Source organism: Gossypium raimondii, chromosome 12 (assembly GCF_025698545.1).
Source record: "Gossypium raimondii isolate GPD5lz chromosome 12, ASM2569854v1, whole genome shotgun sequence".
NCBI classification, from domain to species: Eukaryota; Viridiplantae; Streptophyta; class Magnoliopsida; order Malvales; family Malvaceae; genus Gossypium; species Gossypium raimondii.
The window spans coordinates 50,835,359-50,859,361 of NC_068576.1; the positions used below are offsets into that span (position 1 = coordinate 50,835,359).

Consider the following 24,003-nt stretch of genomic DNA (forward strand, 5'->3'; position numbering starts at 1 on the left):
CATATTATATTTATAGTATTTATATATCAAAAAATTATTTGATATTCAAAATTCTTTGAGATATTATTACAAAAAAATCAATTTCTATTATTCAAATATTTTTATATAATTTAATCGATTCAACCAATGACATGTACTCAACACTAATTTTATAATAATTAAACGAAAAATCAAATATTTTCGATCCTATTCTTATGATAAATCTAAAATTTTCAATATATCAAATATAAATAGAGATAATATTTTAGCAGACAAAGCACAAATACAGAGAAGTGAGGGAGAGAGAGAGAAAGAAATAAAGAGAAAGAGATATTGAAGTTGTTGCAAATAAAGAGAAACATGTAGCAGTAGAAAAAGCAGAAAGAAATTGATTATATAGTATACAAGGAAGTTGAAGTTGTAGTTTCTCTCATCTCTTTCTTTATTTCACAATTTCTTTGCTGTTACCAATCAAGGAAAAAAAACATAAGTAAATGATAATGATGAAACCTCCCATGCACCCAGCAACCTGAGAGAGCATGAATCTCTCTCCATCAAACCCTCCTTTCCCTTAAATTTACCTTCTGTAAACACCAAGCTTCTCTAAAACAGCTCCATATGTCTTTCACTTCCCTATTTCACATAACCATGAAGAAACCTCCTTTTCTCCCATCTCTGCTCCCATTTTTCTTGTATTTACTGACATCATCTCTGCTTGTCTTCTCGGCTTCTGCATCACCACCTCCACTCCCTTTGGTTTCTCTTCTGTCGTTAAAATCATCCCTCAAAGACCCTCTTTCAAGTTTTGGAGATTGGGACCCTACTCCCACGTTTTCCAAGCCTAGTTTTGAAGACCCGGTTTGGTGTGCATGGTCAGGTGTCAAGTGCAATCCTAAAACAGCTCAAGTCACGTCTCTTGATCTCTCTCGTCGCAATCTCTCTGGTGTTATTCCCCCGGAAATAAGGTATTTGACTGGCTTGGTGAACTTGAATTTAAGTGGGAATTACTTTGATGGGCCTCTCCAACCAGCTATTTTTAAACTCAGTGAACTTAGAACTCTTGATATAAGCCACAACTCCTTCAACTCAACGTTCCCGCCCGGGGTTTCTAAGCTTAGGTTCTTGAAAGTCTTCAATGCATACAGCAACAATTTCAGGGGTCCATTACCGCAAGAGTTTGTACGGTTACGGTTCTTGGAACAGCTCAATCTTGGGGGCAGCTACTTTGAAGGTGAAATACCAGCTGGTTATGGAAGCTTTACCAGGTTAAAGCTGCTTGACTTGGCAGGGAATGCACTACAAGGCACTTTACCGCGTCAACTTGGGTTCTTGACTCAGCTTGAGCGCATAGAGATTGGCTACAATGCTTTTTCAGGCACCATACCAGTAGAATTTGCACTGTTACCCAACCTCAAGTACTTGGACATCTCGAATTGTACTCTTTCAGGTTCACTTCCGAAAGAACTCAGCAATTTAACTAAGTTAGAAGTTTTGTACTTTTTCAAGAACAGCTTCACAGGTGAAATCCCGGAGAGCTACACCAAGTTGAAAGCTCTCAAGGTCCTTGATTTATCCGACAACCAACTCAGTGGAACAATTCCAGAAGGGTTATCTTCCTTAACGGAGCTAACATGGTTGAGCTTAATTAACAACAACCTTTCTGGTACAATCCCAGAAGGCATCGGTGAGTTAACAAATCTCAGCACTTTACTTCTCTGGAACAACAACCTGAGCGGCATTCTCCCACAGAAACTAGGTTCAAATGGGAAGTTGCTAAGTCTTGATGTCTCGTCGAACTCTCTCACGGGTCCAATTCCTCCAAATCTTTGCTATGGAAACAGGCTTTTCAAGCTCATCCTTTTTAACAACATGTTCACGCATGAGCTCCCGGCAAGCCTTGTAAACTGCACGTCACTCTCAAGGTTCCGAATCCAAAACAACCTTCTCAACGGTACCATCCCATATGGCTTCGGACTCCTAACAAACCTTACGTTCGTGGACATGAGTAAGAACAACTTCACCGGTGAGATTCCTCATGATCTTGGCTATGCACCAACTTTACAGTTCCTCAACATCTCCGAGAACTCTTTCAACGTCGCATTGCCGAGCAACATTTGGGGTGCACCGAGCTTGCAGATTTTCTCGGCCAGTTCAGCCAAGCTAACAGGCAAAATCCCAGACTTCATCGGCTGTAAAAACGTGTACAAAATCGAGCTCCAAGGTAATTCTCTAAACGGAAGCATCCCCTGGGACATTGATCATTGTGAAAAGCTCTTGTCTTTGAATTTAAGCCGCAATTTATTTACTGGAATAATTCCATGGGAAATATCGACGCTTCCTTCAATAACTGCAGTTGATCTTTCCCGTAATATGCTCACTGGAACTATCCCTTCGAACTTCGAAAACTGTAGCACTTTAGAAAATTTCAATGTCTCCTATAATTTGCTAACCGGCCCGATCCCATCGTCCGGTCCAATATTTCCCAACTTACACCCTTCCTCATTTTCCGGCAACGACGGACTTTGCGGCAGAATTTTAGCGAAACCGTGCCCGGCTGAGGCGTTGGCCTCAGGTGACATGGAAGTTCGTAACAAGCAGCAGCAGCCAAAGAAAACGGCTGGAGCTATCGTTTGGATTATGGCAGCCGCTTTCGGGATTGGTTTGTTTGTTCTCGTAGCTGGGACCCGTTGTTTCCATGCAAATTACAGCCGTAGGTTCAGCGACGATCGCGAAATCGGTCCGTGGAGATTGACCGCTTTCCAGCGGTTGAATTTCACGGCTGATGATGTGCTAGAGTGCCTGTCCATGACGGATAAGATCATAGGGATGGGTTCCACGGGAACAGTGTACAAAGCAGAGATGCCAGGTGGCGAGATCATAGCGGTGAAGAAGCTATGGGGTAAGCACAAAGACAACATCAGACGGAGGAAAGGGGTGTTGGCGGAGGTGGACGTGCTGGGGAACGTGAGGCACCGTAACATAGTGAGGTTGTTAGGGTGTTGCAGCAACAGGGAGTGCACGATGCTGCTCTACGAGTACATGCCAAACGGGAACTTGGACGACTTGTTGCATGGTAAGAATAAAGGGGAGAACTTGGTGGCGGATTGGGTGACAAGGTACAAAATCGCTCTTGGAGTGGCTCAAGGTATTTGTTATCTTCACCATGACTGTGATCCGGTGATCGTCCACCGTGATCTCAAGCCCAGTAATATTTTATTGGACGGTGAGATGGAGGCCAGAGTGGCAGATTTCGGGGTTGCCAAGTTGATCCAAAGTGACGAGTCCATGTCCGTCATTGCTGGGTCCTATGGCTACATTGCTCCAGGTGCGTTGTTTAATTTGGCTCATTTTTTAGTTTAGCACTATGGAATCTTGCTATCCTGCGCGTAATATTTGGTGCACGTTAGTAAAAGATATTAAACATTAATACATTGTTTGGGGTGGTTAGTACATAATATGAATTTTGTTTGTTAGTTTGGTAGACTTTTTCGCTTTGTATGTCCATTAAAAATATTAAGCCCCGAGGATAATGCCAACTTTTTCAGCTAGAGCTAGGTTTGGTGAATCTATCTTATTCTTCCCTTTTGTTGATTTACCATAACTAATGGGTCCATACTAGCTATCACCATTATATTAACTAGTCAACTTTATATTTTAGCTAATAATTAACAGCGATCTAATGTAAAATAAATAAAATTAAATCATTAATTTAAATAATGATGTTTATCTTGATAAAACAACATGATTTCGTCATTGACCTCTTTTATGATTTGACAACATATAGTTAAGTGATTGCATGAGTTAGAATACTAGAATTAAAAATTGACATTGACACACTTGTCATATTGTTGGGTGGGGTTAGTGCACTTATTACTATTACTTTTTTGGGTCCAAAAGTGTAGGCATTAACCTCACTTTTTTTTCTTACTCTGATATCTTTACTGTATCTTCCCATGATTTGCTTTCTCTTTGTTGTTATTGAGTGCATACTTTGCTTTTACAATTCAAGAACAAAAAAACAAGTGCTTTAATCTTGTTCTGGAAAAACCTATACATTGTTAGCTTTCCATTCCAGACCATACAACACCATAAGTTTATAATTAATAATAGACTTTTTATGTGGAGCTTAGTGCGCACAACAAACCAACCCTAAACCAGCCAAAGTCCCTTTCGGTTTCGCTTCTTTCGGCACCGCGCGGTTTCTGTAACTTGTTTGCACAGCCGATGACGCACTTGTGCGCGTGACACTTTCATTTCTTTTTAAAATCCTTGTAATGATGCTTCTTATAGAATGGGCCCCGGAGAGAAATTTGTCAAACCCTTTGATTCGTATCATTTTCCTTAGCATTACCTGTTTGACTTTCAGCCTTCGTTTTGGATTTTTGTGGCTTGTGATATGATCATGTTTGTTTCTCGGCTAAATCATTAACGTTTGCTTTTTTTTCTTTTTTTAAATTTCAGAATATGCTTATACTCTCCAAGTTGATGAAAAGAGTGATATCTACAGCTTTGGGGTGGTGTTGATGGAGATTTTAAGTGGAAAAAAATCGGTGGATTCAGAATTTGGAGATGGGAACAGCATTGTTGATTGGGTGAGGTCTAAAATCAAGAACAAAAACGGAGTTATTGACATTTTGGATAAAAATGCAGGGGCATCATGTGCATCGGTGAGGGAAGAAATGATGCAGATGCTTAGAATTGCATTGCTATGCACCAGCCGGAACCCGGCGGACCGGCCGTCGATGAGGGATGTGGTGCTGATGCTGCAAGAAGCCAAACCCAAGAGGAAAATGCTGGAAAGTGTAGTTAATGGAGGCAATGTGGTTCGTGTTGGTGCTGATGGGACTGACGATTCTTTAGCACAAAAGGCTACTGTCGAATGTTAATATATGATTATTTTTACGAGGGTTTCTTTCTTTCTTTCTTTCTTTTTTTTTTTTTTGTGGCGGGGTTATTTTTAAAAATGGTGGGGAATTGGTATAGGAGAAGCGATTTTCTTTTTTCATTTTCCTTTTTATTTTAATGGAATTTTCAAGTGTTATTGCTCTAATTTCTCTGGTGTTATCTTTGAATCAGTACTATTATGACATTGATATTGCAGCTTAATTATATTTGAAGAGTGCTAATGATGTTTACCACTAAGTAAGGACCCATAAAATGAATTAAAAAGACAAGTTTTTGGACTAGTATGTGAAATGACATCAACTTTGAAGTTAAAAGGAAAAAATAAAGGTAAATTTTATAAAGCAAAGGTTCATTTCTCCTATAAATCTTATGGTTGTTCTCCATCATAAACTCCCAAATAAATTATTTGGATAAAATATAAGTTACTTCTTTCGTTTGAAGTTTACTTTTGTATTTTAGAACTTAGTTCTTTAATAATAATAATTTAAGTGTTGACATTTAATTTGTTCTTTGATTAGGTCAAGTTGGATTGGAAAAATATTATGGGTATTCCTAAATTAAAAGTTAATTTATATTTTGTCATATTTATTTTAAAAATAGATAAATTAGTCGTTATTCGTTAAATTAAAGAGTAGATTGATATTTTTATTAAAATTTTTATCTGTTTCTATTGTTAAAAATTGGTGTGATTGATGAAAAACTAGAAAGTTTCACGTGTTTCTCATGTTGACATACATAGATTAATTTTAATAATAAAATAGATGAAATTTCAATGAATGACTGATTCACTGTTTGATTTAACATAAGTAGATTAATATAAGAGTTTTCGTGGTACTTTTATCAATAAGACCTATACAATGTTGTTATGTACATTTCCTTTGCCCAGGCTCAATCCAATTTAAAATATGGGTTCAATTTTTATCCAAATCCAATCTAGGCCGTATTTATTTTTTTTATAAAAAGTTGCATATCTCTATGTGAATAAAAACTGTATAACTTTATAAAATACACAAATTATTTTATAATAGAATCTTTTAGGATTCATAATATTAAAAGATTTTGATCATAATCATCTCAAACACGAATACATATATTCATGCTTATAAGAGAATTCTATAACTTGTATAATTTAAAAAAATAATTTTGAGTGTTATTACCGCATAATTATTCAAATTATCGCACTCTCCTAATAATGAGAGAATTGGAAAGTGTAATTGAGATGCTCTAATTACATCAAATTCAGTGAGACTCATCAATTGATATCATTGTGTAATTACAAGCAATTACATACAAATCCAATTACTAAATGGATTTCAAACACCACCTAAATAATTAATAAGTTTAAAATATAAAATATATAACTAAGTTGGATCTATCCTATGCAGATATTTTTAAAGTGCAAAAGGACCTTAAATATTGTTCAAATCCTTTTCCGAACCTCATATTTTTTATCTAATTTTTATATATTTTAAACGATTCTTTAAATTCAGCCGAATAATCTAACCTTTAAACAGGTTTAATTGATAATATTTTCAATTAAAATTTACCATAATACCCTAATATAATGATGCTAACTTAAAAGCATTTCATTATGTACCGAGTAAGCATACTTTATGCTAAGCACTACTCGTGACAATATTGGTTCGGAAATTTTGCCTTAAAGGTTAAAAAGTCATTGCATTAAGGAAAAAAAGTTAATTTCTTGTGATTTTTTCCATTCAATTAAGACATCAAATTAAGAGGAACCATTACTGAACATTAAATCCTAAAACGACTATGATAATATACGATTTAACTAATGTTGATGATGTCGCATATCAAGTGTATATGATATTGATATGGTAGTATTTTATGTTATATATTATTTTAAAATAATTTAAAATTATAAAAAAGGAAATATTTTTTGAAGAATAAAAATATTTAATTTTAATATAAAGCTTGTCAGGAACTGCAACATATTTACTTAACACTTAGTTTGGATGGGCGATGAGATTAATTTCAATGAGATTGAAAATAGGAGTGACAGTGAGATTAACTATTATAGTAGAGAGATTGAAAATCAATGATGAGATACGTGTTTAGATAACGTGGTGGTGATAATGAGGTGAAAGTAGAAAATGATTTAAAGACATTAGATAAAATAAGTGTATGATTAAAATTATATTTATATATTAAATTATTAAAAGTTTTTTACTGATTAACCAAATTTATTAAAATTCTATTATTTTAAATAATAATTAAAATTACATTTACATTAAAAATTAATATAATAAAACTAATATTTAAATAGTGAAAATGGAAAAAGGTCCTATTCACTGAAGGTCTAGTGAATTCATTAAATCTCAACTTCACTAATTGAAAATTACATATGAGTGTGACCAGTTTGTAAAAAAATAAAAATAAAAGTTTCACAAAATCTCAACACATCATAGGTATGTTGGATCGGAAGGTAACCTAAATGCATCAATGTAAAAATTTCACAAAATCCCAACACACTATAGATACGTTGGATTGAAACGCAGACTAAATGCATCAATGACAAACTCACAAGCATGATGTTCATCCATAGTACCAAAAAATATACATGCATATCGTTTTTGGGCAAAACACTTGCTATGAAAATATTTGCTCAAGGGAAAGCTCATATGCAGATCAGCGGATCTGAGCCCATTATTGTGAAAAAAGTTTAGGGTTCAATATCAGGTCCACCTTTAACTAAACCGGCTTAAAATCTACTATTAATGTAGGCATCGGGCCTGGGCTTCTTCATTGTCAGATAGACGAGTGGTGCACCCCCTTTTCTTTCCCGCCTTAAACACCTCCCCATTTCAAGAGTCAAGGGCAAGTTTCCTTGTACTGTCTTCGTTCGGAACTTTAATTTTTCCGTTTCTCGTGATTCTAGGGTTTTGGTGGTCGGGAGACCCCAGGATACAACCATGAGTAGTTCTAGGGTTTTTTCCGGTCAGATGTATGGAGCTCAACGATCCGGGGCGGGTACCATTAGGAGGATCCGGTTAGAGAACTTCATGTGCCACAATAGTCTCGAAATCGAACTCGGCGAGTGGGTTAATTTCATCACCGGTCAAAACGGAAGTACATATCACTTCCTCCCTCCCTCTCTCTCTCTTTATATATATATATATATATACATCTTGCGTCTTGAATTATGTTGCGTGAAAATTTTGTAATACGAGCAACATGTTTGGTTTATGTGTTCTTAGGCGGGAAGAGCGCGATACTGACCGCTTTATGTATCGCGTTTGGCTGCCGCGCTAGAGAAACTCAGAGAGCGTCTAAGTTGAAGGAATTCATAAAAACTGGTTGCAGGTTCCTTTTTTTGCCTTTAATTTTTCCTTGGTTTAGTGACGGGTAATCTGTGTGATATATATCTTATATACATTTTAATTCTCAGTTATGCTACTGTTCAAGTGGATATCAAAAACGAAGGAGTTGATTCTTTTAAGCCAGAAATTTTTGGTGATACCATAATTATTGAACGCAGGATTTCTGACACTACGAGTTCCACTGTTTTGAAAGATCGACAAGGTTTGGATCATTTTCCCTTGTGATATCAATTTGCTTTAGGGCTATTTTTTGTATTGTTGTTGCAGTGAAGTGTTTTTGAAATGTTTGGTGAAAAAGTATGCCTCTTCATTTCAAATGTTTAGTATTACTATCGAAAAGTAAGTGAGATTTAAATGTATGTTTTAGATATACTCTTGAATTTAAAAAATTAATTAGTTTAAATATTATTTAAATTTGTTAATTTATGATATATGAAGTATAAATCTAAATTTTTTAAGCAATTAATATAAACTGTTTTAAAATTTAATTTGAATATCTAAACCATATTTTAAGTATTAAAATTACATACAAACATAATCATTACAAATTTAAATATAATACTATATATTTCATATTATCATATAAATTTTGAAAGAGAAAATAATTGTATATTCAATATAGATATTATAAGTACTTTTTGTTCCCTGAATGTGTCACATTTTAACTTCTAGCGGTAAAAATTTTCAACTTTGGCTTCTCATTCGTTAGAAGGGATAAAATTTAAAACCATAATATAAAAATTTTCAATGAAGTATTTTTTAAATATAGTTTTTGTAAAATTTAATTAACTAAGATATTTAAAATAATTTAGAAGTTTGACCCCAAAAATGTCACCTACGATGTACGATGTTTCAATTGGAAAGAGGGAGTTTTTAATGTTTGAATGTAATTGTATGCCCAACATAAATGAAGAAGGTGATTTTATAATTTCACATCAAAACTACTTTTTCAATAGCCAAAAGCACTTAACTTCAGCTTTTTGGTTTGGATTGAAGAGAGCATTTGAAAAGCCGGTTTAAAGCTAAAAGCTGATTGTTTAGTATTGCCTTTACTGTTAAAAAGTGCTTTTGGACAGCCGAAAGAAATGCTAAACGTGGCCTTAGTGGTTTGGTGTCTTAATAGTTCCTTTAATAGCCGATGTTTTGTATGTGTTGTACTAATCATCTCATGAGTTTCTTTTGTTTAGTGTTTTTGTTGCAAATGTGATGCTAAAGTGGTTATTGTATTTGCTCTATCTTCTCTTACACCTGAGGCATTGGACAGGTAGAAAAGTTGCTAGCCGCAAAGAGGACCTTCGTGAGCTGGTTGAACATTTCAATGTGAGTGTTTTGCCTAAGAAGTATGCTTTAAATTCTTTATCTGCATCATTTTGTTGTTTTCTTGATAGCACATGGTCTGTCATTAATTTGTTTGGTCTAAGATGTGACATGATGAAATCTTAATTGTCAAATGGGGTTGCATTTATGACAATGTTTGATGGTGCAGAACACCGGACCATGATCGTGTTTTTCCTCCTAACAGTATTCTCCATGTCTATCAATTACTGACAACCATTTTACTTTGATTTCACACTTAGTTTGAAAACTATACTCTCTTTTGAGCCTAATTACACAGTTATTTGAAAATTTGCATTCTACTCCCGTAGATTGATGTCGAGAATCCGTGTGTTATTATGAGTCAAGACAAAAGCAGGGAGTTTTTGCACTCTGGGAATGACAGAGATAAATTCAAGGTAATGTTACGAATTTTATTCTGAAATGAACCATTTGGGCAACATGCTGACACTATTTATCACTCAGTTCTTTTTCAAGGCTACGCTTCTTCAACAAGTTGATGAGCTTTTACAAAGTATTATTAAACAATTGAAGGATGCATGTGCTCTTGTAGATGAGTTGGAAAAATTGATAAGACCTGCACAGCTTGAATTGAGTGAACTGCAAGAAAAGATTGAAAACATAAAGCGTGTAGAACAGATTTCACAGGAGGTGCAGCTGTTAAGGAAAAAGCTTGCTTGGTCATTGGTGTACGATGAAGATAAGCGATTACAAGAGCAATCAAAGAACATTGAAACACTGAAAAAGCGCATTCCCACTTGCCAAGCTAAAATTGATTCAACATTAGTGAGTAATAATTTCTTGTGTCAAACATGTCATAACAACTTGTCCTTGTTGTGCTATTGTTAGAAGTCATTTGTTAGTCTTTAAATACATAGCAAAAGAACAACTTTGCGTATCTGTTGGTTGGTTACTAGTCTGATATTCTCTGCCCGAGTCATGATAATGAATGTTTATTATTGTCTTTAATCTCTTACTTTAAGCTAGTCTTCCAAAAGTTTAGCTCTCATTCATTGACAATGGAATTCTTTGATCACTTGCAGGATAAATTGGAGAAGTTGTTGGAACGCCTTTCGAAGAAGAAAGTTCAAGTTGCATCTTTGGTGGAGAAAACATCTGAAGTGAAAAGAAAGAAAGATGAATTGTGGGACGCTCTTTGCTCGGTACATGAATAGTTTTCAATCTTTGTTCTTTCAAAAGACAGGTTGAATAATTTGTGTGTGCTGTAATCCTTTGGGGATTACTTGATTAGCCTTTATGTTGTTGCTGGACTTATTATCAGTTTACTTTTTTAATCTTTAACTGAGAGTGAAAGTTGTACGACTTTTTATTTCAATTGGTTTAGTCATGGTTTAATAGGAATAAAAAGCTGAATTTTGAGTTTTCATAAAGAACTCTTGTTATTTCTTGTCTGTTCATTTAATCTGTCATCACATCCTATAATTTCTGCGTAAGCTTTCATGTGTTTGCTGTGTAATCATTGGTCTGACTATAATATTTATAGAGTTCTGTTCACTCTTTATTTCTCTTAGGCAAGGAAAGAAAAGCTTGAGCTTGAAGAAGAGCATCGCCGCGGCACTAAGCAAATTCGCAAGATGAGGAATGATGTTAGGAGGCTTGAAGAGCAAGCCCGTGATATTCAGGATAAACATATTAGAAATACACAGGTCTTTCATAGTTTTTTCTTCCATGTGACTTGTTAAGTTGTTATTTTGACTACTGATGAGTTATATTCATTTTGAAATAAAATGTGTAAATTTTATGGTTTTTCTTACATAATATTCGAGTATTACATGCACTTTTTTAAATTTGATATCTTTTGAAGGATATATGTATTCTGAGTTCTAAGTACATGCCCATACTATGTTTTTGTTAACTTTGGCCTCTATTTCATGATAACCTTTCTCATTGGTAGCAATATAAAAGTGCAGTGATTAATGCTTTGCAAGCTTTTGTTCTTATATTCAACCATTGTAAGTATGAAAGATGTTTGGTTCGAGAAACATTGCCTTTTAATGTACTAATTTTTCGAACAGTTAAAATGGGGTTGTCTTTGGTGTATTGCTGAATAACATTCCCCATCCAACTGAAGAGAGTACTACCATGATGCTTCTGTTGTCTGGGTCTTTATTTGATTATTCTTAGGGTGAGTTTGGATGGGCGGTGCGTTTACTTGCGGTTAGTGTAAAAACAGCGGTGGCGGTGAGATTTATATTTTTACTGTAGCGTGAGACAAAAAGTAAGCGAAGCGCACCGCACTCAATCGCCCATCCAAACCCACCCTTAATCTAGTTATTATACAACTAGTTTGGTCTCCTAATATAGAGTGGTAGGTCAATGGTTGCTTAATTTTGGCATAGTTCATTGGGTTGGGGGATTTATATTTTTACTTTTCTGGTTCTGCAGGCTGAAGAATCAGAAATAGAAGAGCAGATTAAGGAACTGGAATATGCTGTTGATAATGTCCAGTCATTGCTCTCTAGGTTATCCACTTTTTCATTTCCTTATTCATTATGCTCCTGTTACCACCTTGTTGTTTTAGATCTGCCTTGACCCTTAAAATTCAATTACCTTACAGTTTGAAGGATGAGGAGAATACTTTATCAGAACAGATTTCAGCAGAAATGGATGCAATGAAGAAGATTAATGATGAGGTAGGGGGAAGTTCTGAGATTATTAAGTTTTTTATGAATGTGAGGTTGCTTTTCTGTTTTGACTCTTTGGTAGTGAGTTATGATTTTACAATATGACCCCAGAAGAAGATTATGGTACTGATTTCGAGTATCATGCTCTATGCTTGATATTCTCTAACCTTACTCAAGTTGTACCTCTTAGCTTGCCGAAGGAAGAGCATTCAGTCAATATTCTTTAGCCTTGATCAATTTTGTTATTGGTCTTTCTGTCAATGAGTCACTCTAATTCACTAATGCTCTTCCCAGTAATGCGGTGTAGCTCAAAATTCAGGGAACAACTGCAAACTGTTTGTGGGGTTAAACCCTGCCCCCCCCCCCCTCCAAATTTTTTTTTTCTCTGGAGATTCATTTATAAGTTTATTATATTGTTATAGCTCCTAGAAGTCTCTCTGATTTTGGGACAGTTCAGCTTCTGCTTGTACTTTGAAATGGCCACATGGAGTTTGAATAGTTGTGAAATGTTTTAATATAAGTTGTAAAATGCAATGTTTTATTTTGTGGTGATATTAGTTACTGTTGCTGTTATGTTTGATAGCTAGACATCTGCAAAGTATAACCTTCAATGGTGTCTTTAGCTGGTAAAGGTTTTAGAAGATAAGTGACTGTGGAACATAAGTAGGTCTTGCATTTTAACATGCCAAGTAAGGGTTTTGGAACATTCTCAATTTATTGCTTCAAAATACCCTTGTCTTATTACTCCTGACTGCAGTTAATTTTTTAACCTGTTCAGTTGTGTGGAGAGGAGTTATTTTTGACATCTGCAAATTGCTTTTATTTTTCTTTTGTTCCAGATTTAGTTCTTCTAATTTCATTCTTAATTTCTCTTAGCCTATAGAAATAGTTTCCTCTTGAATTACTTCACATCACTGATCCTGTTTTCCCTTTTATAGATTAATTACTACGAAAGAAAGCAGCGTGAAGTTCATCATCAAATTTGTGAGCTCCGTCTACATCAAACCAACAAGGTCTGGGCAACTCTTTGTTTTTTATGGTTTTAGATGAAACAAATGAGGATGGATGTGCTTTTTTCCCCTGAACATTTTTAAGAGCATCTTTCAACTGTAATTCTATTCCATGTTTCTTTGACAGGTCACTGCCTTTGGTGGTGACGGAGTGCTACGTCTTCTACGTGAAATTGAGAGGCATCACAAGGCATTTAGCATGCCACCAATTGGTCCAATTGGTGCTCATGTGGTGAGTAATGGAAAATTGCTACAGAAATTTTGTATGCGAAGGAACTAAATGTCTAGAGCTTTGTTTGATAGTATAAGATCTGCTTGTCCATTTGGTGTTGGCTGCAGAATGCTGGATCTTTTTCAAGTTTTCCTATCTCAAGAAATCTTTGAACATCATTGAACTTTTCTTTTGCCATGTTAATGGTATAGACAATTTAGGATTTCATACCTGAAAGAACAATTGCTTGCAGGAATTGTATTGAAGCTTTTGCTGGAAAAATAAGTGGGTTTTTCTTATCTGAACCTAGTTCTTTTATTTTCCGATTTCAGAGGCTTTTTACTTTCAAATTTTTTCCATTTTTGTTTTTTGCTATAAGTACAACCATAGGCATCACTGCTTCCATAATGTGTAAACTCTGGACAACTTTTTGGCAACTGTTAGCTTTGTGGTTATTGCATTGCAGACATTGGTCAATGGTGATACATGGGTTCCTGCTGTTGAACGAGCTATTGGGAAGATGCTAAATGCATTCATTGTTACAAATTCTGAGGATGCTTGTGCTCTTAGAAAATGTGCAAGGGAGGCAAGATATAACTTCTTTCCAATTGTCATACAGAGGTTTTCAAGACCAAGGTGAAAGGATGAGAATTCTAATTTTCTTAAAAAGCCTCCTATAGCACTGGTGTTTTACTACAGTTTCCGTCTTGATATTTGGTTCTGCTTTCATTGTAGGTTGATAATACCAAATCATTCACTCCCCCAGACGAGCCACCCAACTACTCTATCTGTTTTACATTCAGATAATCCTACCATCTACAATGTCTTGGTAGATGTGGTAATTTTATGTCTCTCATAAGTTTCTGTTTTTAAGAACCTTCTCTACCTATTTCATTTCTTTTAGGGCTTCTATTACCTTATTCACAATGCAGAGGTTTGTTAGTTTGGCAGGAATCAATGAGCTTGGTCCTTGAATCTTTCTCATACTTGTTCTTAAGGAGCTATTACTGCTGGTTTATGTGTTGCACTTTCTCTGTATTTTCAGTGTAAAGCTGAGAGGCAAGTTCTTGTCAAAGATTACAATATGGGAAGAGCTGTCGCATTTGATCAAAGAATACCGAATATGTTGGAGGTTTTTACCCTAGATGGGTTTAAAATGTAAGTCGAACTAATTTTATATCTTTTGCATGTTCTCATGTATTATCTTTTTTATTTACTCCTACTGTTCATTAATGGTCATTGTTGAACCAATTTTTGATGGGAGTGAGGGTTTAATTTGGATTGTGAATCTAAATATATTGTTTAGGAGGATTTAAAGCTGTGCTGAATATGGAAGGCACAAATCTAAGATCTTAGATCATTCTTTTATGTTGGTTCTTGTCAAATTCCAACTGAAGAAAATTAGTTCCGTTCTCAAATCTTAAGATTGTTCTCATCTTTAATTCAAAACTTACATTTATCCTAAAAAGCTATTTTGAATTCATAAAATATAATTGAAAAAGCTTTGAGTTTAAGAATTTAAAATAACTTGATTAATTAAAATTCTATGTTGTTGGATGTGGTTGAATGTTCATTTCTGATTTTGCAGTCCAATACATTTTCGTTATATTACCTAGCCAAACCTGCCATCTCATGTGTCAAACAATCCCATCCAGATGTAGTTGCACCAAAAGATATGTATAAGAAAAGGTTACAGGAATGACCAAGTGCTGGCTTTATTACTGAAATTGACCTAGCATGGAATTGGTTACAGGATGTTGTAATTTTGGATGCTTTATGTGATTGTTATAATTCCCACCAGCTAAACTTGCATTTTAAGTGATTTAGTTGGATTTTTTCTGATTTCTCAGGTTTTCACGGGGTTCAGTCCAGACAGTTCTTCCCATAAACAAAAATCTTAAAATTGGCCGTCTTCGGGGTTCTTTTGGTGATCAAGTTAAGGAGTTTGAAAGTCATGTGTCAAATATTCAACAAGATATTGATCAGTGCAAAAGTAGGAAGAGGGAGCTAGAGAAAAAGGTTCAGGATTTTAACAGGAAGCTAGATAATAAGAAGGTAATAATGTGTTAAAATTTGGGTGCCGATATTTTTTCCTTTTTGAAATTTATTTCATTTCCTTTCCCTTCTTATTAAGTGGTATTATCCCACATTTATCAAAATTTGGGTTTTCTTTGCTTTTATAATGATGTTTGCCCCTCCAATCATTATCAATTGGTTTTGGTTGGATGCTTCTTAACGTGGTATTAAAACCTAGGTGTGTTATGTTATTCTTGACTAATCCTGTATGTGGTTGATGACCCCTTGTGAGGTTACCCTTGTTTAGGCCCTTTTTGAACTTGAGTTACAAATGAGTGGTAGTGTTAAGTGGTGTTATTTCACATATATTAATTATTGGGTTTCCTGCTGTCTTATATTCGAGTCGAGCTCTACCGGCCATTACCAATTGGTGTTAGGTTGGATGCTTATAATTTTTTCGCTTTTATTTAAAATTCTATTTGAAGCGTAATACTAGTCTAAAAGCATGTTGCAACTTTTCCTTTGCATTGCTGTTTATTGGAAGCACATGGACATGAGTCTGATTTGCGATATTGTGCTGTCTCAATAAATTTGTCCCTCAGGGGGCTAAACACAATTCCAGCTTTCTTGGCTTCATGATGTTATTGATTTCGAAGTTACATGTCTTTTAATTGCATGTGATTTTAGACCTGTAGACAGAATTTGAAGGATATGGCATCCTCATGCCAGTGTCCAACTTGGCCATACTGCTGGAACAGCAGGATTCATATCGGACATGCATGAACACACCAAAAAATAATTCTTTAAAAAAAGAAAAGAAAATGGTCATGGTCAATATACAAACAGACAAGGTGGGGTCACCAAAGTAGAAGGGACTTTTTCTCAGATTTTTCTCTGAAACATATAATTGTGAAGTCTACAGAGTTTAATCAATTGAGGAAGAATAAGAAGCCACAGTTTATAAAACCAAACAACTAATGAATTCCATATTAAGATTCATTCATTCCTTGTTAATTTGTTGAATTATTGAAGGTTTAAGAAGATGAAGGATAGAGGCAATGGTAGAAGGTGAAGAGTGGAAACCGAGTTGCATGAAATATTCCTTATCTGTTGCAATCTAGATTCATTACTTTTTACTTCAATATCTGTTACCTACGTTAGTTATTAAATTGGGCCATGAATGAAGAACGTCACTTAATCACTTCATTTTACTTCAATATCTGGTTGATATTACAAGTAAGAGCCTTTAACTACAATTTTGAGAATCTTTAAGTTGACTGTTGTGTCATGTCCTATTAGTGTATTCAGTTTTTAGATGTATTGTTCTCAAATTATGCTTGTATTAGTGCTTAACTATGATGTTTATATAGTTTGTAGAACATACATCTATTACTTAAAATAGATTAAAATATTTTATTTCTATGGTTTCATAACACTTCTACATAATGTCTTTTACCTTGAAAAGTAAGTTTGCGTCATCATTGCTGACTTTTTGCGCCTTAATTCCTTGCATAGGCTCCTGGGTGTAATAATTACTAATGGTGGGAATTTCTTTCTTCTTCCTTGTCGTATCTTTTAATCTTTCTCTTTGTTGTCTGCATCTCTTTTTGGGTTAATGTGTGCTAGTATGCTCTGTGTTGCGTGCTTTACTTCTTTGTGTTCTGCAGAAAAGGCGCTTGGATGTGGAACGAGAGTTCATGGCTAAGAGAATGAAACTGCAGGATATGCAGAAGTCACATGCTGTTGATGCTAGTCTGTTGCCTGAGTCAACTACTAATGAACTTCTTCAAGAAATTTCAGTTTGTTCCATGATTGACTTGGCTTACAAATCATGCTTTTATACTTTAATTCTATTAATTTATAAACCTTTTCTAATGATATCTTCCTCATTAAATTGTATTTAGGATGGTAAAATGGTGATCAACAAGAAGGAAGCATTGCTAGAAACACTTAAAGATAGGATCAATGAAGCAGAAGAAAAGGCCAGAACTCTTAAGTTATCATTTGAGGATTTAGGGGGTATTATTTCAATGATATTATGTTAAATGCTTACTTCAATTCTGAACGTGGCGTTACCTGCATTTTATTTACTCCTTATGTGTATTATAGAGTCAACAAAGGGGGAGGTTGAAGCCTTTCAGAAAGCAGAGGAGGAGTTAACAGAGATAGAGAAAGAAATACACAATGCAGAAGCGGTTTACTTTCCTTCTCAGTTAATTTTTTATTCATTTACTTCTATAACTAAAGTGTAGAAATTTGAATTAATCAAATTTTCTGTTTCAGAATAAGCTCCATTATGAAAATATTATGAACAACAAGGTTCTTCCTCAAATCAAGGAGGCGGAGGCAAAATATCTGGAACTTGAAAAGGATCGTAAGGTTGTTTTTTATGTCTTTCTAGATATAGAACCAATCATTTAGAGTGTCTTTATAATTTTGTAGTCCATGTTATGTCTTGGCGACATTGCAGGAGAGCTATAAAAAGGCTTCTGTTATTTGCCCTGAGAGTGATATTGAAGCTTTAGGAGATAGGGATGAAACCACAACTGAGCAACTGGATGCCAAGCTGAAGAGACTGAATCAGAGACTTATGCATGAGAGCCAACAGTATGGGCTGTTAATTTTCCATTTTTCACTCGTAAAATACCCTAATATCTGCTTGCAGTTAGATTCTATTTTTACTTTTTATTTTCTGCAGATATTCGGAATCGATTGATGACCTTAGGATGTTGCATCAGGAGAAAGAGCGTAGAATTTTGAGGAAACTGCATACTTATAAAGCTTTTCGAGAAAGATTAGATGTAAGTTCCACCTGTTGTTCAATTTGCTCCAGAATTTGACAGTTGGACTCTTATTCAATGAAATTGCTAACCATGATCTGAGCTTTTACATTTGTTTTACGTGATGTACTGTGGTTTCTGTTGGTGTTCATTCCTAATTACTTCAGGGTTATCCCCTTCTATCTAGAGGATTTTGATAATTCTGTTTGCTTCTTTTTGCCATGGCCCTGTTTGTTTCGAAATGAGTTGTACTACAAAGGAAAGTTTTTCAGAGTGGATCAGTTCCATGGCGTCTAGGGCATTGTAGAAATTCATTTGTCATAGAATATTCTTGTTGTTCTCTCTGAACATGCTGTAAGTAAGAAAGAAACCAATGGAAAGATGATCGTTTTGCTGGGGAAAGATGCTCTAGAGGCACTAGGTTTTGCTGCTGTTTGTCATTTCTGTGCAAGCTTTTAATGGTCCACTGCTCTTAATATCAAGTGCTTCTCTGCATTATGTTGGTTAATTTTCTTTCGTTACTTCTTATCTGCAATCATAAATATTGCAACATGAGGAACAAATTGGCAGTGAAAGAGGAAGATACCTGGAAAGAGAAAAAGAAAGAGGGAAGCTATGGTACTTTGACTAGGTTGTGTGTCAGATACGGATATGTATCCAACATGGGTATGGTTAAGTTTTTTAAAGAATTTTTTTGTCTATTTAAGGATCCTTGGAGGTAACATCCTTGTATCCATGTGTTGGACATGGGTACTTCAAAAAATAACAGAGAGTCCGGACAACAAAGGAAGAGAAGCTTGTTCTTTTGGTTTCTTTTTGGTTGGGGGTGGGCAGTGATTCCAGGGAAACAGTACCTTCCATGAAATCAGTGTAACTTTGATATAAAAACTGTCTCTTTTAGTGAAGACATGTTAGTATAGTTTCTGTGATTTGGATGGCATTATTGTTGTAGCCTGCTCAGTGAGATCAAAATAGGTAACCCAAATTGGGTGGGGAATTTTTGGATTTGTTTCAGTTTTGATTTTGTCACAGCCTTCGATTTAAGTATCCATATATGCTGAATGGAGATGACAATCTGTTGCTTGTCTTTTGTTTGAATTAATACGTGTGATAGAAAGATTATAGAGTGATTGACATACAATATAATTAGCCTGAGTTAGCACATAACAGTTAGACATTGTTTTGTAGATCTTAGGAGCTTTAAGGTTGTTGTCTAATGTACTTCTATGATGAAGATTATATTCTGTAGAATTCTTTATTTAGTAATGTCAAATAATCTTTTCTAGTATTCGTGAATCTGGATTGTGATGTGAACCTTTTTTTAACCTTTTCGTAGGTTATATGGCATTTGATACTTATTTTATTTTAAAGTTATTTCGGCTCATTGTAAATTCTTAAAGAAATTATTTGTGCGCTGTTTGTCTACTTATATAAAGTTTTATTTTATGTTGGTAAATGTTTCTTGCCTTTTTCCTTCTGTTGTCATTCTTGTCTTTTAGGCTTGTCAAAAAGCTCTCGACTTACGTTGGAAAAAATTTCAACGTAACGCATCACTTCTGAGACGCGAGTTGACTTGGCAGTATGTATTATGCTTCTTGCAATTGTTAAGTTGCCTTCTTTAAGAGTATATATTTTATTGCTTCTTGTTGGGGGAGTCATCTAAACTATTTGGTAATGGCTAATGCCTTGTTGGTTAATCCTCACAATTAGATTTAATGGCCATTTGGGAAAGAAAGGTATCAGTGGACAAATTAATGTTAGTTATGAAGAAAAGACCCTTTCAGTAGAGGTAAGTATATCAAACTTCTATTTTTCTTTTAGGTGTAATTTCAATAGACTACTTACGTCTTTCACCAGGTCACCGTGCCAGTTTAAAGTTCTCTGCATTTTATTATGGAATTTTCTGATCCTGTTATTGGTCTAACAGGTTAAAATGCCTCAAGATGCATCAAGCACCATCGTTCGTGATACAAGAGGGCTCTCAGGTTTTATATTTCCGTTCCATATACCTTTTAGAATGTGTTCATAAGAGTTTCAAGTTCACAACACAATATAGATTTATCTGCTTGTGGCCTCATTAATAGTGTTTAATCCGGCATAAATGTATCTATGTGGAAAATTTTTACTCCCATGTCATCCAAATTAGCAGTCAGACATTTTCATAATTGATTAATGTTAACTCTAGTGTTATTTTGATAATTTGTTGATTAGGAGGAGAGCGGTCCTTCTCAACATTATGTTTTGCGTTGGCTCTTCATGATATGACTGAAGCCCCATTTCGAGCTATGGATGAGTTTGATGTGTTCATGGTGAGATTTGGGTTTTCTTTGGGGTGTGTGTGTTATCCCTTGGGGATTGAGGTATATGTGATCGTCCATCAAGAAGCATAAAACTATAGACTGAGCAGATTCATATGTAGCGGTGTAATCGAGCTGAGCCTGAATACTGCCAAGCTCGAGCTTGGTCAAACATCTTTTCTTAAGCTCGTTTGCCGATGTTTGTACTCGAGTTCATCTCAAGAATTAAACTTAGGATTAATAATATATATTAAAAGAAATAACGTAATTTAATAATATAAAAATATGAAAAGCTTGATAAGGCTTAGAAGCCGTTGGAGTCAAAGTATTACTAAGTTCGAATTCGGTTTGACCGATAGATTGAGTTGCTCGAGCTCGGCTCTATAATTACTGTATCAAGTTTGAATTTTTTTTCGAGTCGAACTGTAATAGTGTGCGAGTACTAGTGTCTCATTCACACTCCTATTCATATGTATATTTTCCTCCAGGATGCTGTTAGCCGAAAAATCAGCCTGGACACGTTAGTCGAGTTTGCATTGGCTCAAGGATCCCAATGGATATTTATCACACCTCATGATATCAGGTTATTGTTTATACTTTGTGTATGCGTGTCCGTTTTCTCCTCTTTCTGCGTACGTGATGCTCCTCCCCCAACCCAGTTCTTTTTCCATCTGTTTATTTTTTTGCACAGTTATGTTCCCAAGTTAAATTGATAATATCCAGCAACAATCTGTTCAAATTCATAGACCATGATAATGTTATGAAGCCAGACTGATCGTCTTATTTACTTGCCACTCGGCCAAAATATGAAGTTGTGATTATGTTGTTGATATTGAAGAATATGAAGATTGTGATTGACAAATATGGATTATTTTGATTCCTTGTACAGCAATGTGAAGAATGGAGAGAGGATAAAGAAACAGCAGATGGCAGCTCCTCGCTCATGATTGTTATTGCAGTAAGACAAAGCTAAACTTATATCTCCTTCCCTAAATATATGTATGATTAGTATTCATGTTTTCTCTTTCTTCCACCCCCTTCCCTTCCCACTTAAGAAGCTTCTGTTTTTCGTTTTTGTCGCGCTTCAAGCACATGTGAAGTTAAATGAATATCAACACAGGGGAAGGATGTATGCATGTCTCAATGTAGATTTATCTTTCTTCTTCATTAATCAGTTATAGGTTCTCTTTTGGGTTATGCAAATTGAGGTAATCTAACATGGATGCTCGGCTTACAGTCCGGCAGAATTTGCAGACTTTAGCAAACTTAATGTAAATTAATATATTTATATACCCATCTCTATGGACTTTTGCTTTGGCAAGAACAAGACAAGCTAAATTTCTGGCCCGGCCCCGGTAACCTGTCTCTTGTTATGGAATATCATTTTACTTTTTCATACGCACGTTTTAGTATAATAAATAGCAATAATCTAATTTTACTCAATTTTTAGTCACTCACTCATGGGCCATGGCTTCTTTTCGGCACAGGAAAGGGTATTTTTTTTGTTTAATTTGGAAACTTTTTACTGAAGTTTTATAAGTTTAAATTTATTAAGTTTTGACGGTTTAATTTTGGTTTTTCTGTGTTAATTATTCTGTTGTTTTTATATTTCGTCAAGTACTACTTTTTATACTCTCTTTTTCAATTTCCAATATTTTAATTTTACATTTTGAGAGGAACTATGTTGTCACATGCTTTGTTTTTATATCTCTGTTGGTCTAATCTTACATTACGGTGGTTTAATCTTTGTAATATTATATTTTAAAATAAGATTATTTTATTTAACTTTTGGTCATTCTATAATTTTATATTCTCAAATAATTTCAAGATATTTATATCTTAATACAAGATGTAATTTAATTACAATTTATATCTTAAGTTATTTTAGTTTATAGGTGTAATTTTCCATTTGCATTTATTATTATAACTAATTGAGGATTTTTTCAAATAAAATTTATGATTGAATAAAATAAAATTATTTTTATTAGTGAAATAACTAACTCTAATAATAAAACCGATCTGATTAATCTAAAAAAATCACTGTAACTTTAATGGTTAAAAAATCATGGTGTCTGGCGGAAGTTTTCTTCCTTTGTCGAGTTATTTTTAATGTGGAATTTTTCGGTTTTAATTAATTATATAGAGGTCTGTAGTTTTAATTAGAAGTTAAAAATTCTCACGTCAGTATTCCGTTATTGGTTAATAATAATTTTTTTGATTAAAGTGATTAAATTAATAAAAGAATTAGAAGTCAAAATAGCAATTATAAGGTTTTTACAGTTTACTCTAAAATGGACAAAGAATATTTTTATTTTTAAAAACAAAACGAAAATTAATATATATTTATATATATTTCAAACATAGTGATGCGTGTAAAAGGAACTTACTGGTTGAGGTTACCAAATCAACATCTTTCTCACAACGTTAATGTTTTAGGTTTATATGTTGAACCATTTTTAAGTTGTGAATCAGAATAAAATTTAGGTAAAAAGTAGATTTAATTGTCAAAAGTTTATAGGGGCAAAAATTAATTAATTTTATTCATTTGGGGTTTTTTTCGAGTTTTGGTCCTTTGATGTTTGTAAGCCACAAGGGTTCTAACTAAATTTGAAGTTGAGTTGGATTGTATATGATTTTAAACGTAAGTGTTTTTAGCAATTTTTGCTTTGACAATATTTGAACACATCTGCCACCACCGTTCGTCGTGTCCCATCCCCCCATACCCTCTGCCTTTGTAGCCTGCCACCAAACACCTGCAAACAAGAAAAGAAGGGACAAAAACAACAGTATAGAGCAATAACACAATCGGCTATAAAAGCCGAAGCAAATGTAACTTCTTTTTCTTCTGAATACACGAATATTTGAAATAACAAAAGAACAAGTTAAAAGGTGATTTTTTTTCTCTGGATCCATTTCTCATTTCTTTTTTTTTTTTTTTACATATATAAAATAAATAGATTAAAAAAGGGAAAAGAAAGTGTACCTGAATCGCCCGGCCAGTGCCGTCGCCGAAGTCCTCCTTCGGGTCACCGAAATCGGACTAGGAGGGTGGCGTTTGGGGTTCCGCTCCATAGTCCTGAGGCCACGAAAGTTGGGCCTTCAGTTGGTCCCTGAAACGGGGTTGAAAAACCGACCGTAGGGAGCCTCTGACCACCGCACACGGCGGGGCCGATGGTGGTTCGTTCGGCCAAGGAAAAGGGAGCAGAATGTTTTTTTTCTTTTCTCTGAGATTTTTTTTTAAAGCAGTGAAAGAATGATTTTTTTTAGAAAAATTTATTTAAATATGGGATATTAAACGGCGCCGTTTTGCCATTGGGGTCAGGTGACCCGACCCTGGTGGGAGGATCCGCGTGTTTTCTTCAAAGGGGATATTTTCGCGCGCAGTCCCTCCAACTTTGCAGCGCGTTGCAATTTGGCCCCTTTTTCGTTATTTTCTCTTATTTTAATTTAGCCACATAGTTTTATTTTTATTTCATTTTGG

General features: G+C 34.8%; 2 protein-coding genes and 1 long non-coding RNA gene across 4 annotated transcripts; 2 read left to right on the top strand and 1 right to left on the bottom strand.

The window, feature by feature from the left end:
* The first annotated feature begins 291 nt into the window (after positions 1-291).
* LOC105764887 (leucine-rich repeat receptor-like protein kinase TDR) lies at positions 292-5,121 on the top strand. Its single transcript, XM_012583676.2, has 2 exons — positions 292-3,304; positions 4,441-5,121. The coding sequence occupies exons 1-2, from the start codon at positions 598-600 to the stop codon at positions 4,863-4,865; spliced, it is 3,132 nt and encodes a 1,043-aa protein (XP_012439130.1). The 5' UTR covers positions 292-597; the 3' UTR covers positions 4,866-5,121.
* Positions 5,122-7,693: 2,572 nt separating this feature from the next.
* Positions 7,694-21,860, top strand: LOC105764888 (structural maintenance of chromosomes protein 6A). Of its 2 annotated transcripts, XM_012583677.2 has the most exons (28): positions 7,696-7,977; positions 8,106-8,211; positions 8,297-8,430; positions 9,493-9,548; positions 9,875-9,961; positions 10,029-10,349; positions 10,607-10,726; positions 11,096-11,230; positions 11,970-12,046; positions 12,142-12,217; positions 13,147-13,221; positions 13,346-13,450; positions 13,896-14,065; positions 14,165-14,267; positions 14,475-14,587; positions 15,280-15,484; positions 17,113-17,244; positions 17,350-17,464; positions 17,555-17,640; positions 17,729-17,824; positions 17,916-18,052; positions 18,144-18,246; positions 19,725-19,804; positions 19,936-20,014; positions 20,153-20,210; positions 20,437-20,534; positions 21,011-21,105; positions 21,412-21,860. In XM_012583677.2, exons 1-28 carry the CDS (start codon positions 7,821-7,823, stop codon positions 21,467-21,469), a joined length of 3,177 nt encoding a protein of 1,058 aa, XP_012439131.1. In that variant the 5' UTR covers positions 7,696-7,820; the 3' UTR covers positions 21,470-21,860. The 2 variants fall into 2 exon arrangements, 1 of the variants encoding a protein (XP_012439131.1); XR_008192060.1 differs by lacking the exons at positions 19,725-19,804; positions 20,437-20,534; positions 21,011-21,105; positions 21,412-21,860 and having other exon boundaries at positions 7,694-7,977; positions 20,153-20,211.
* A 1,264-nt stretch (positions 21,861-23,124) lies between these two features.
* On the bottom strand, positions 23,125-23,789 carry LOC128035297 (uncharacterized). The gene is made up of 2 exons (XR_008191660.1): positions 23,506-23,789; positions 23,125-23,275 (listed from the first exon to the last, which is right to left on the bottom strand). It is a non-coding gene; the product is annotated as an uncharacterized LOC128035297 (long non-coding RNA).
* Positions 23,790-24,003: the final 214 nt, after the last annotated feature.

Coding starts and splice junctions, on each gene's coding strand:
- LOC105764887 (XM_012583676.2), top strand. CDS start 598: ATGTCTTTCACTTCCCTATTTCACATAACCATGAAGAAACCTCCTTTT. Junction 3,305..4,440: donor CTATGGCTACATTGCTCCAG/GTGCGTTGTTTA, acceptor TTTAAATTTCAG/AATATGCTTATACTCTCCAA.
- LOC105764888 (XM_012583677.2), top strand. CDS start 7,821: ATGAGTAGTTCTAGGGTTTTTTCCGGTCAGATGTATGGAGCTCAACGA. Junction 8,212..8,296: donor TTCATAAAAACTGGTTGCAG/GTTCCTTTTTTT, acceptor TTTAATTCTCAG/TTATGCTACTGTTCAAGTGG. Junction 12,218..13,146: donor TGAAGAAGATTAATGATGAG/GTAGGGGGAAGT, acceptor TCCCTTTTATAG/ATTAATTACTACGAAAGAAA.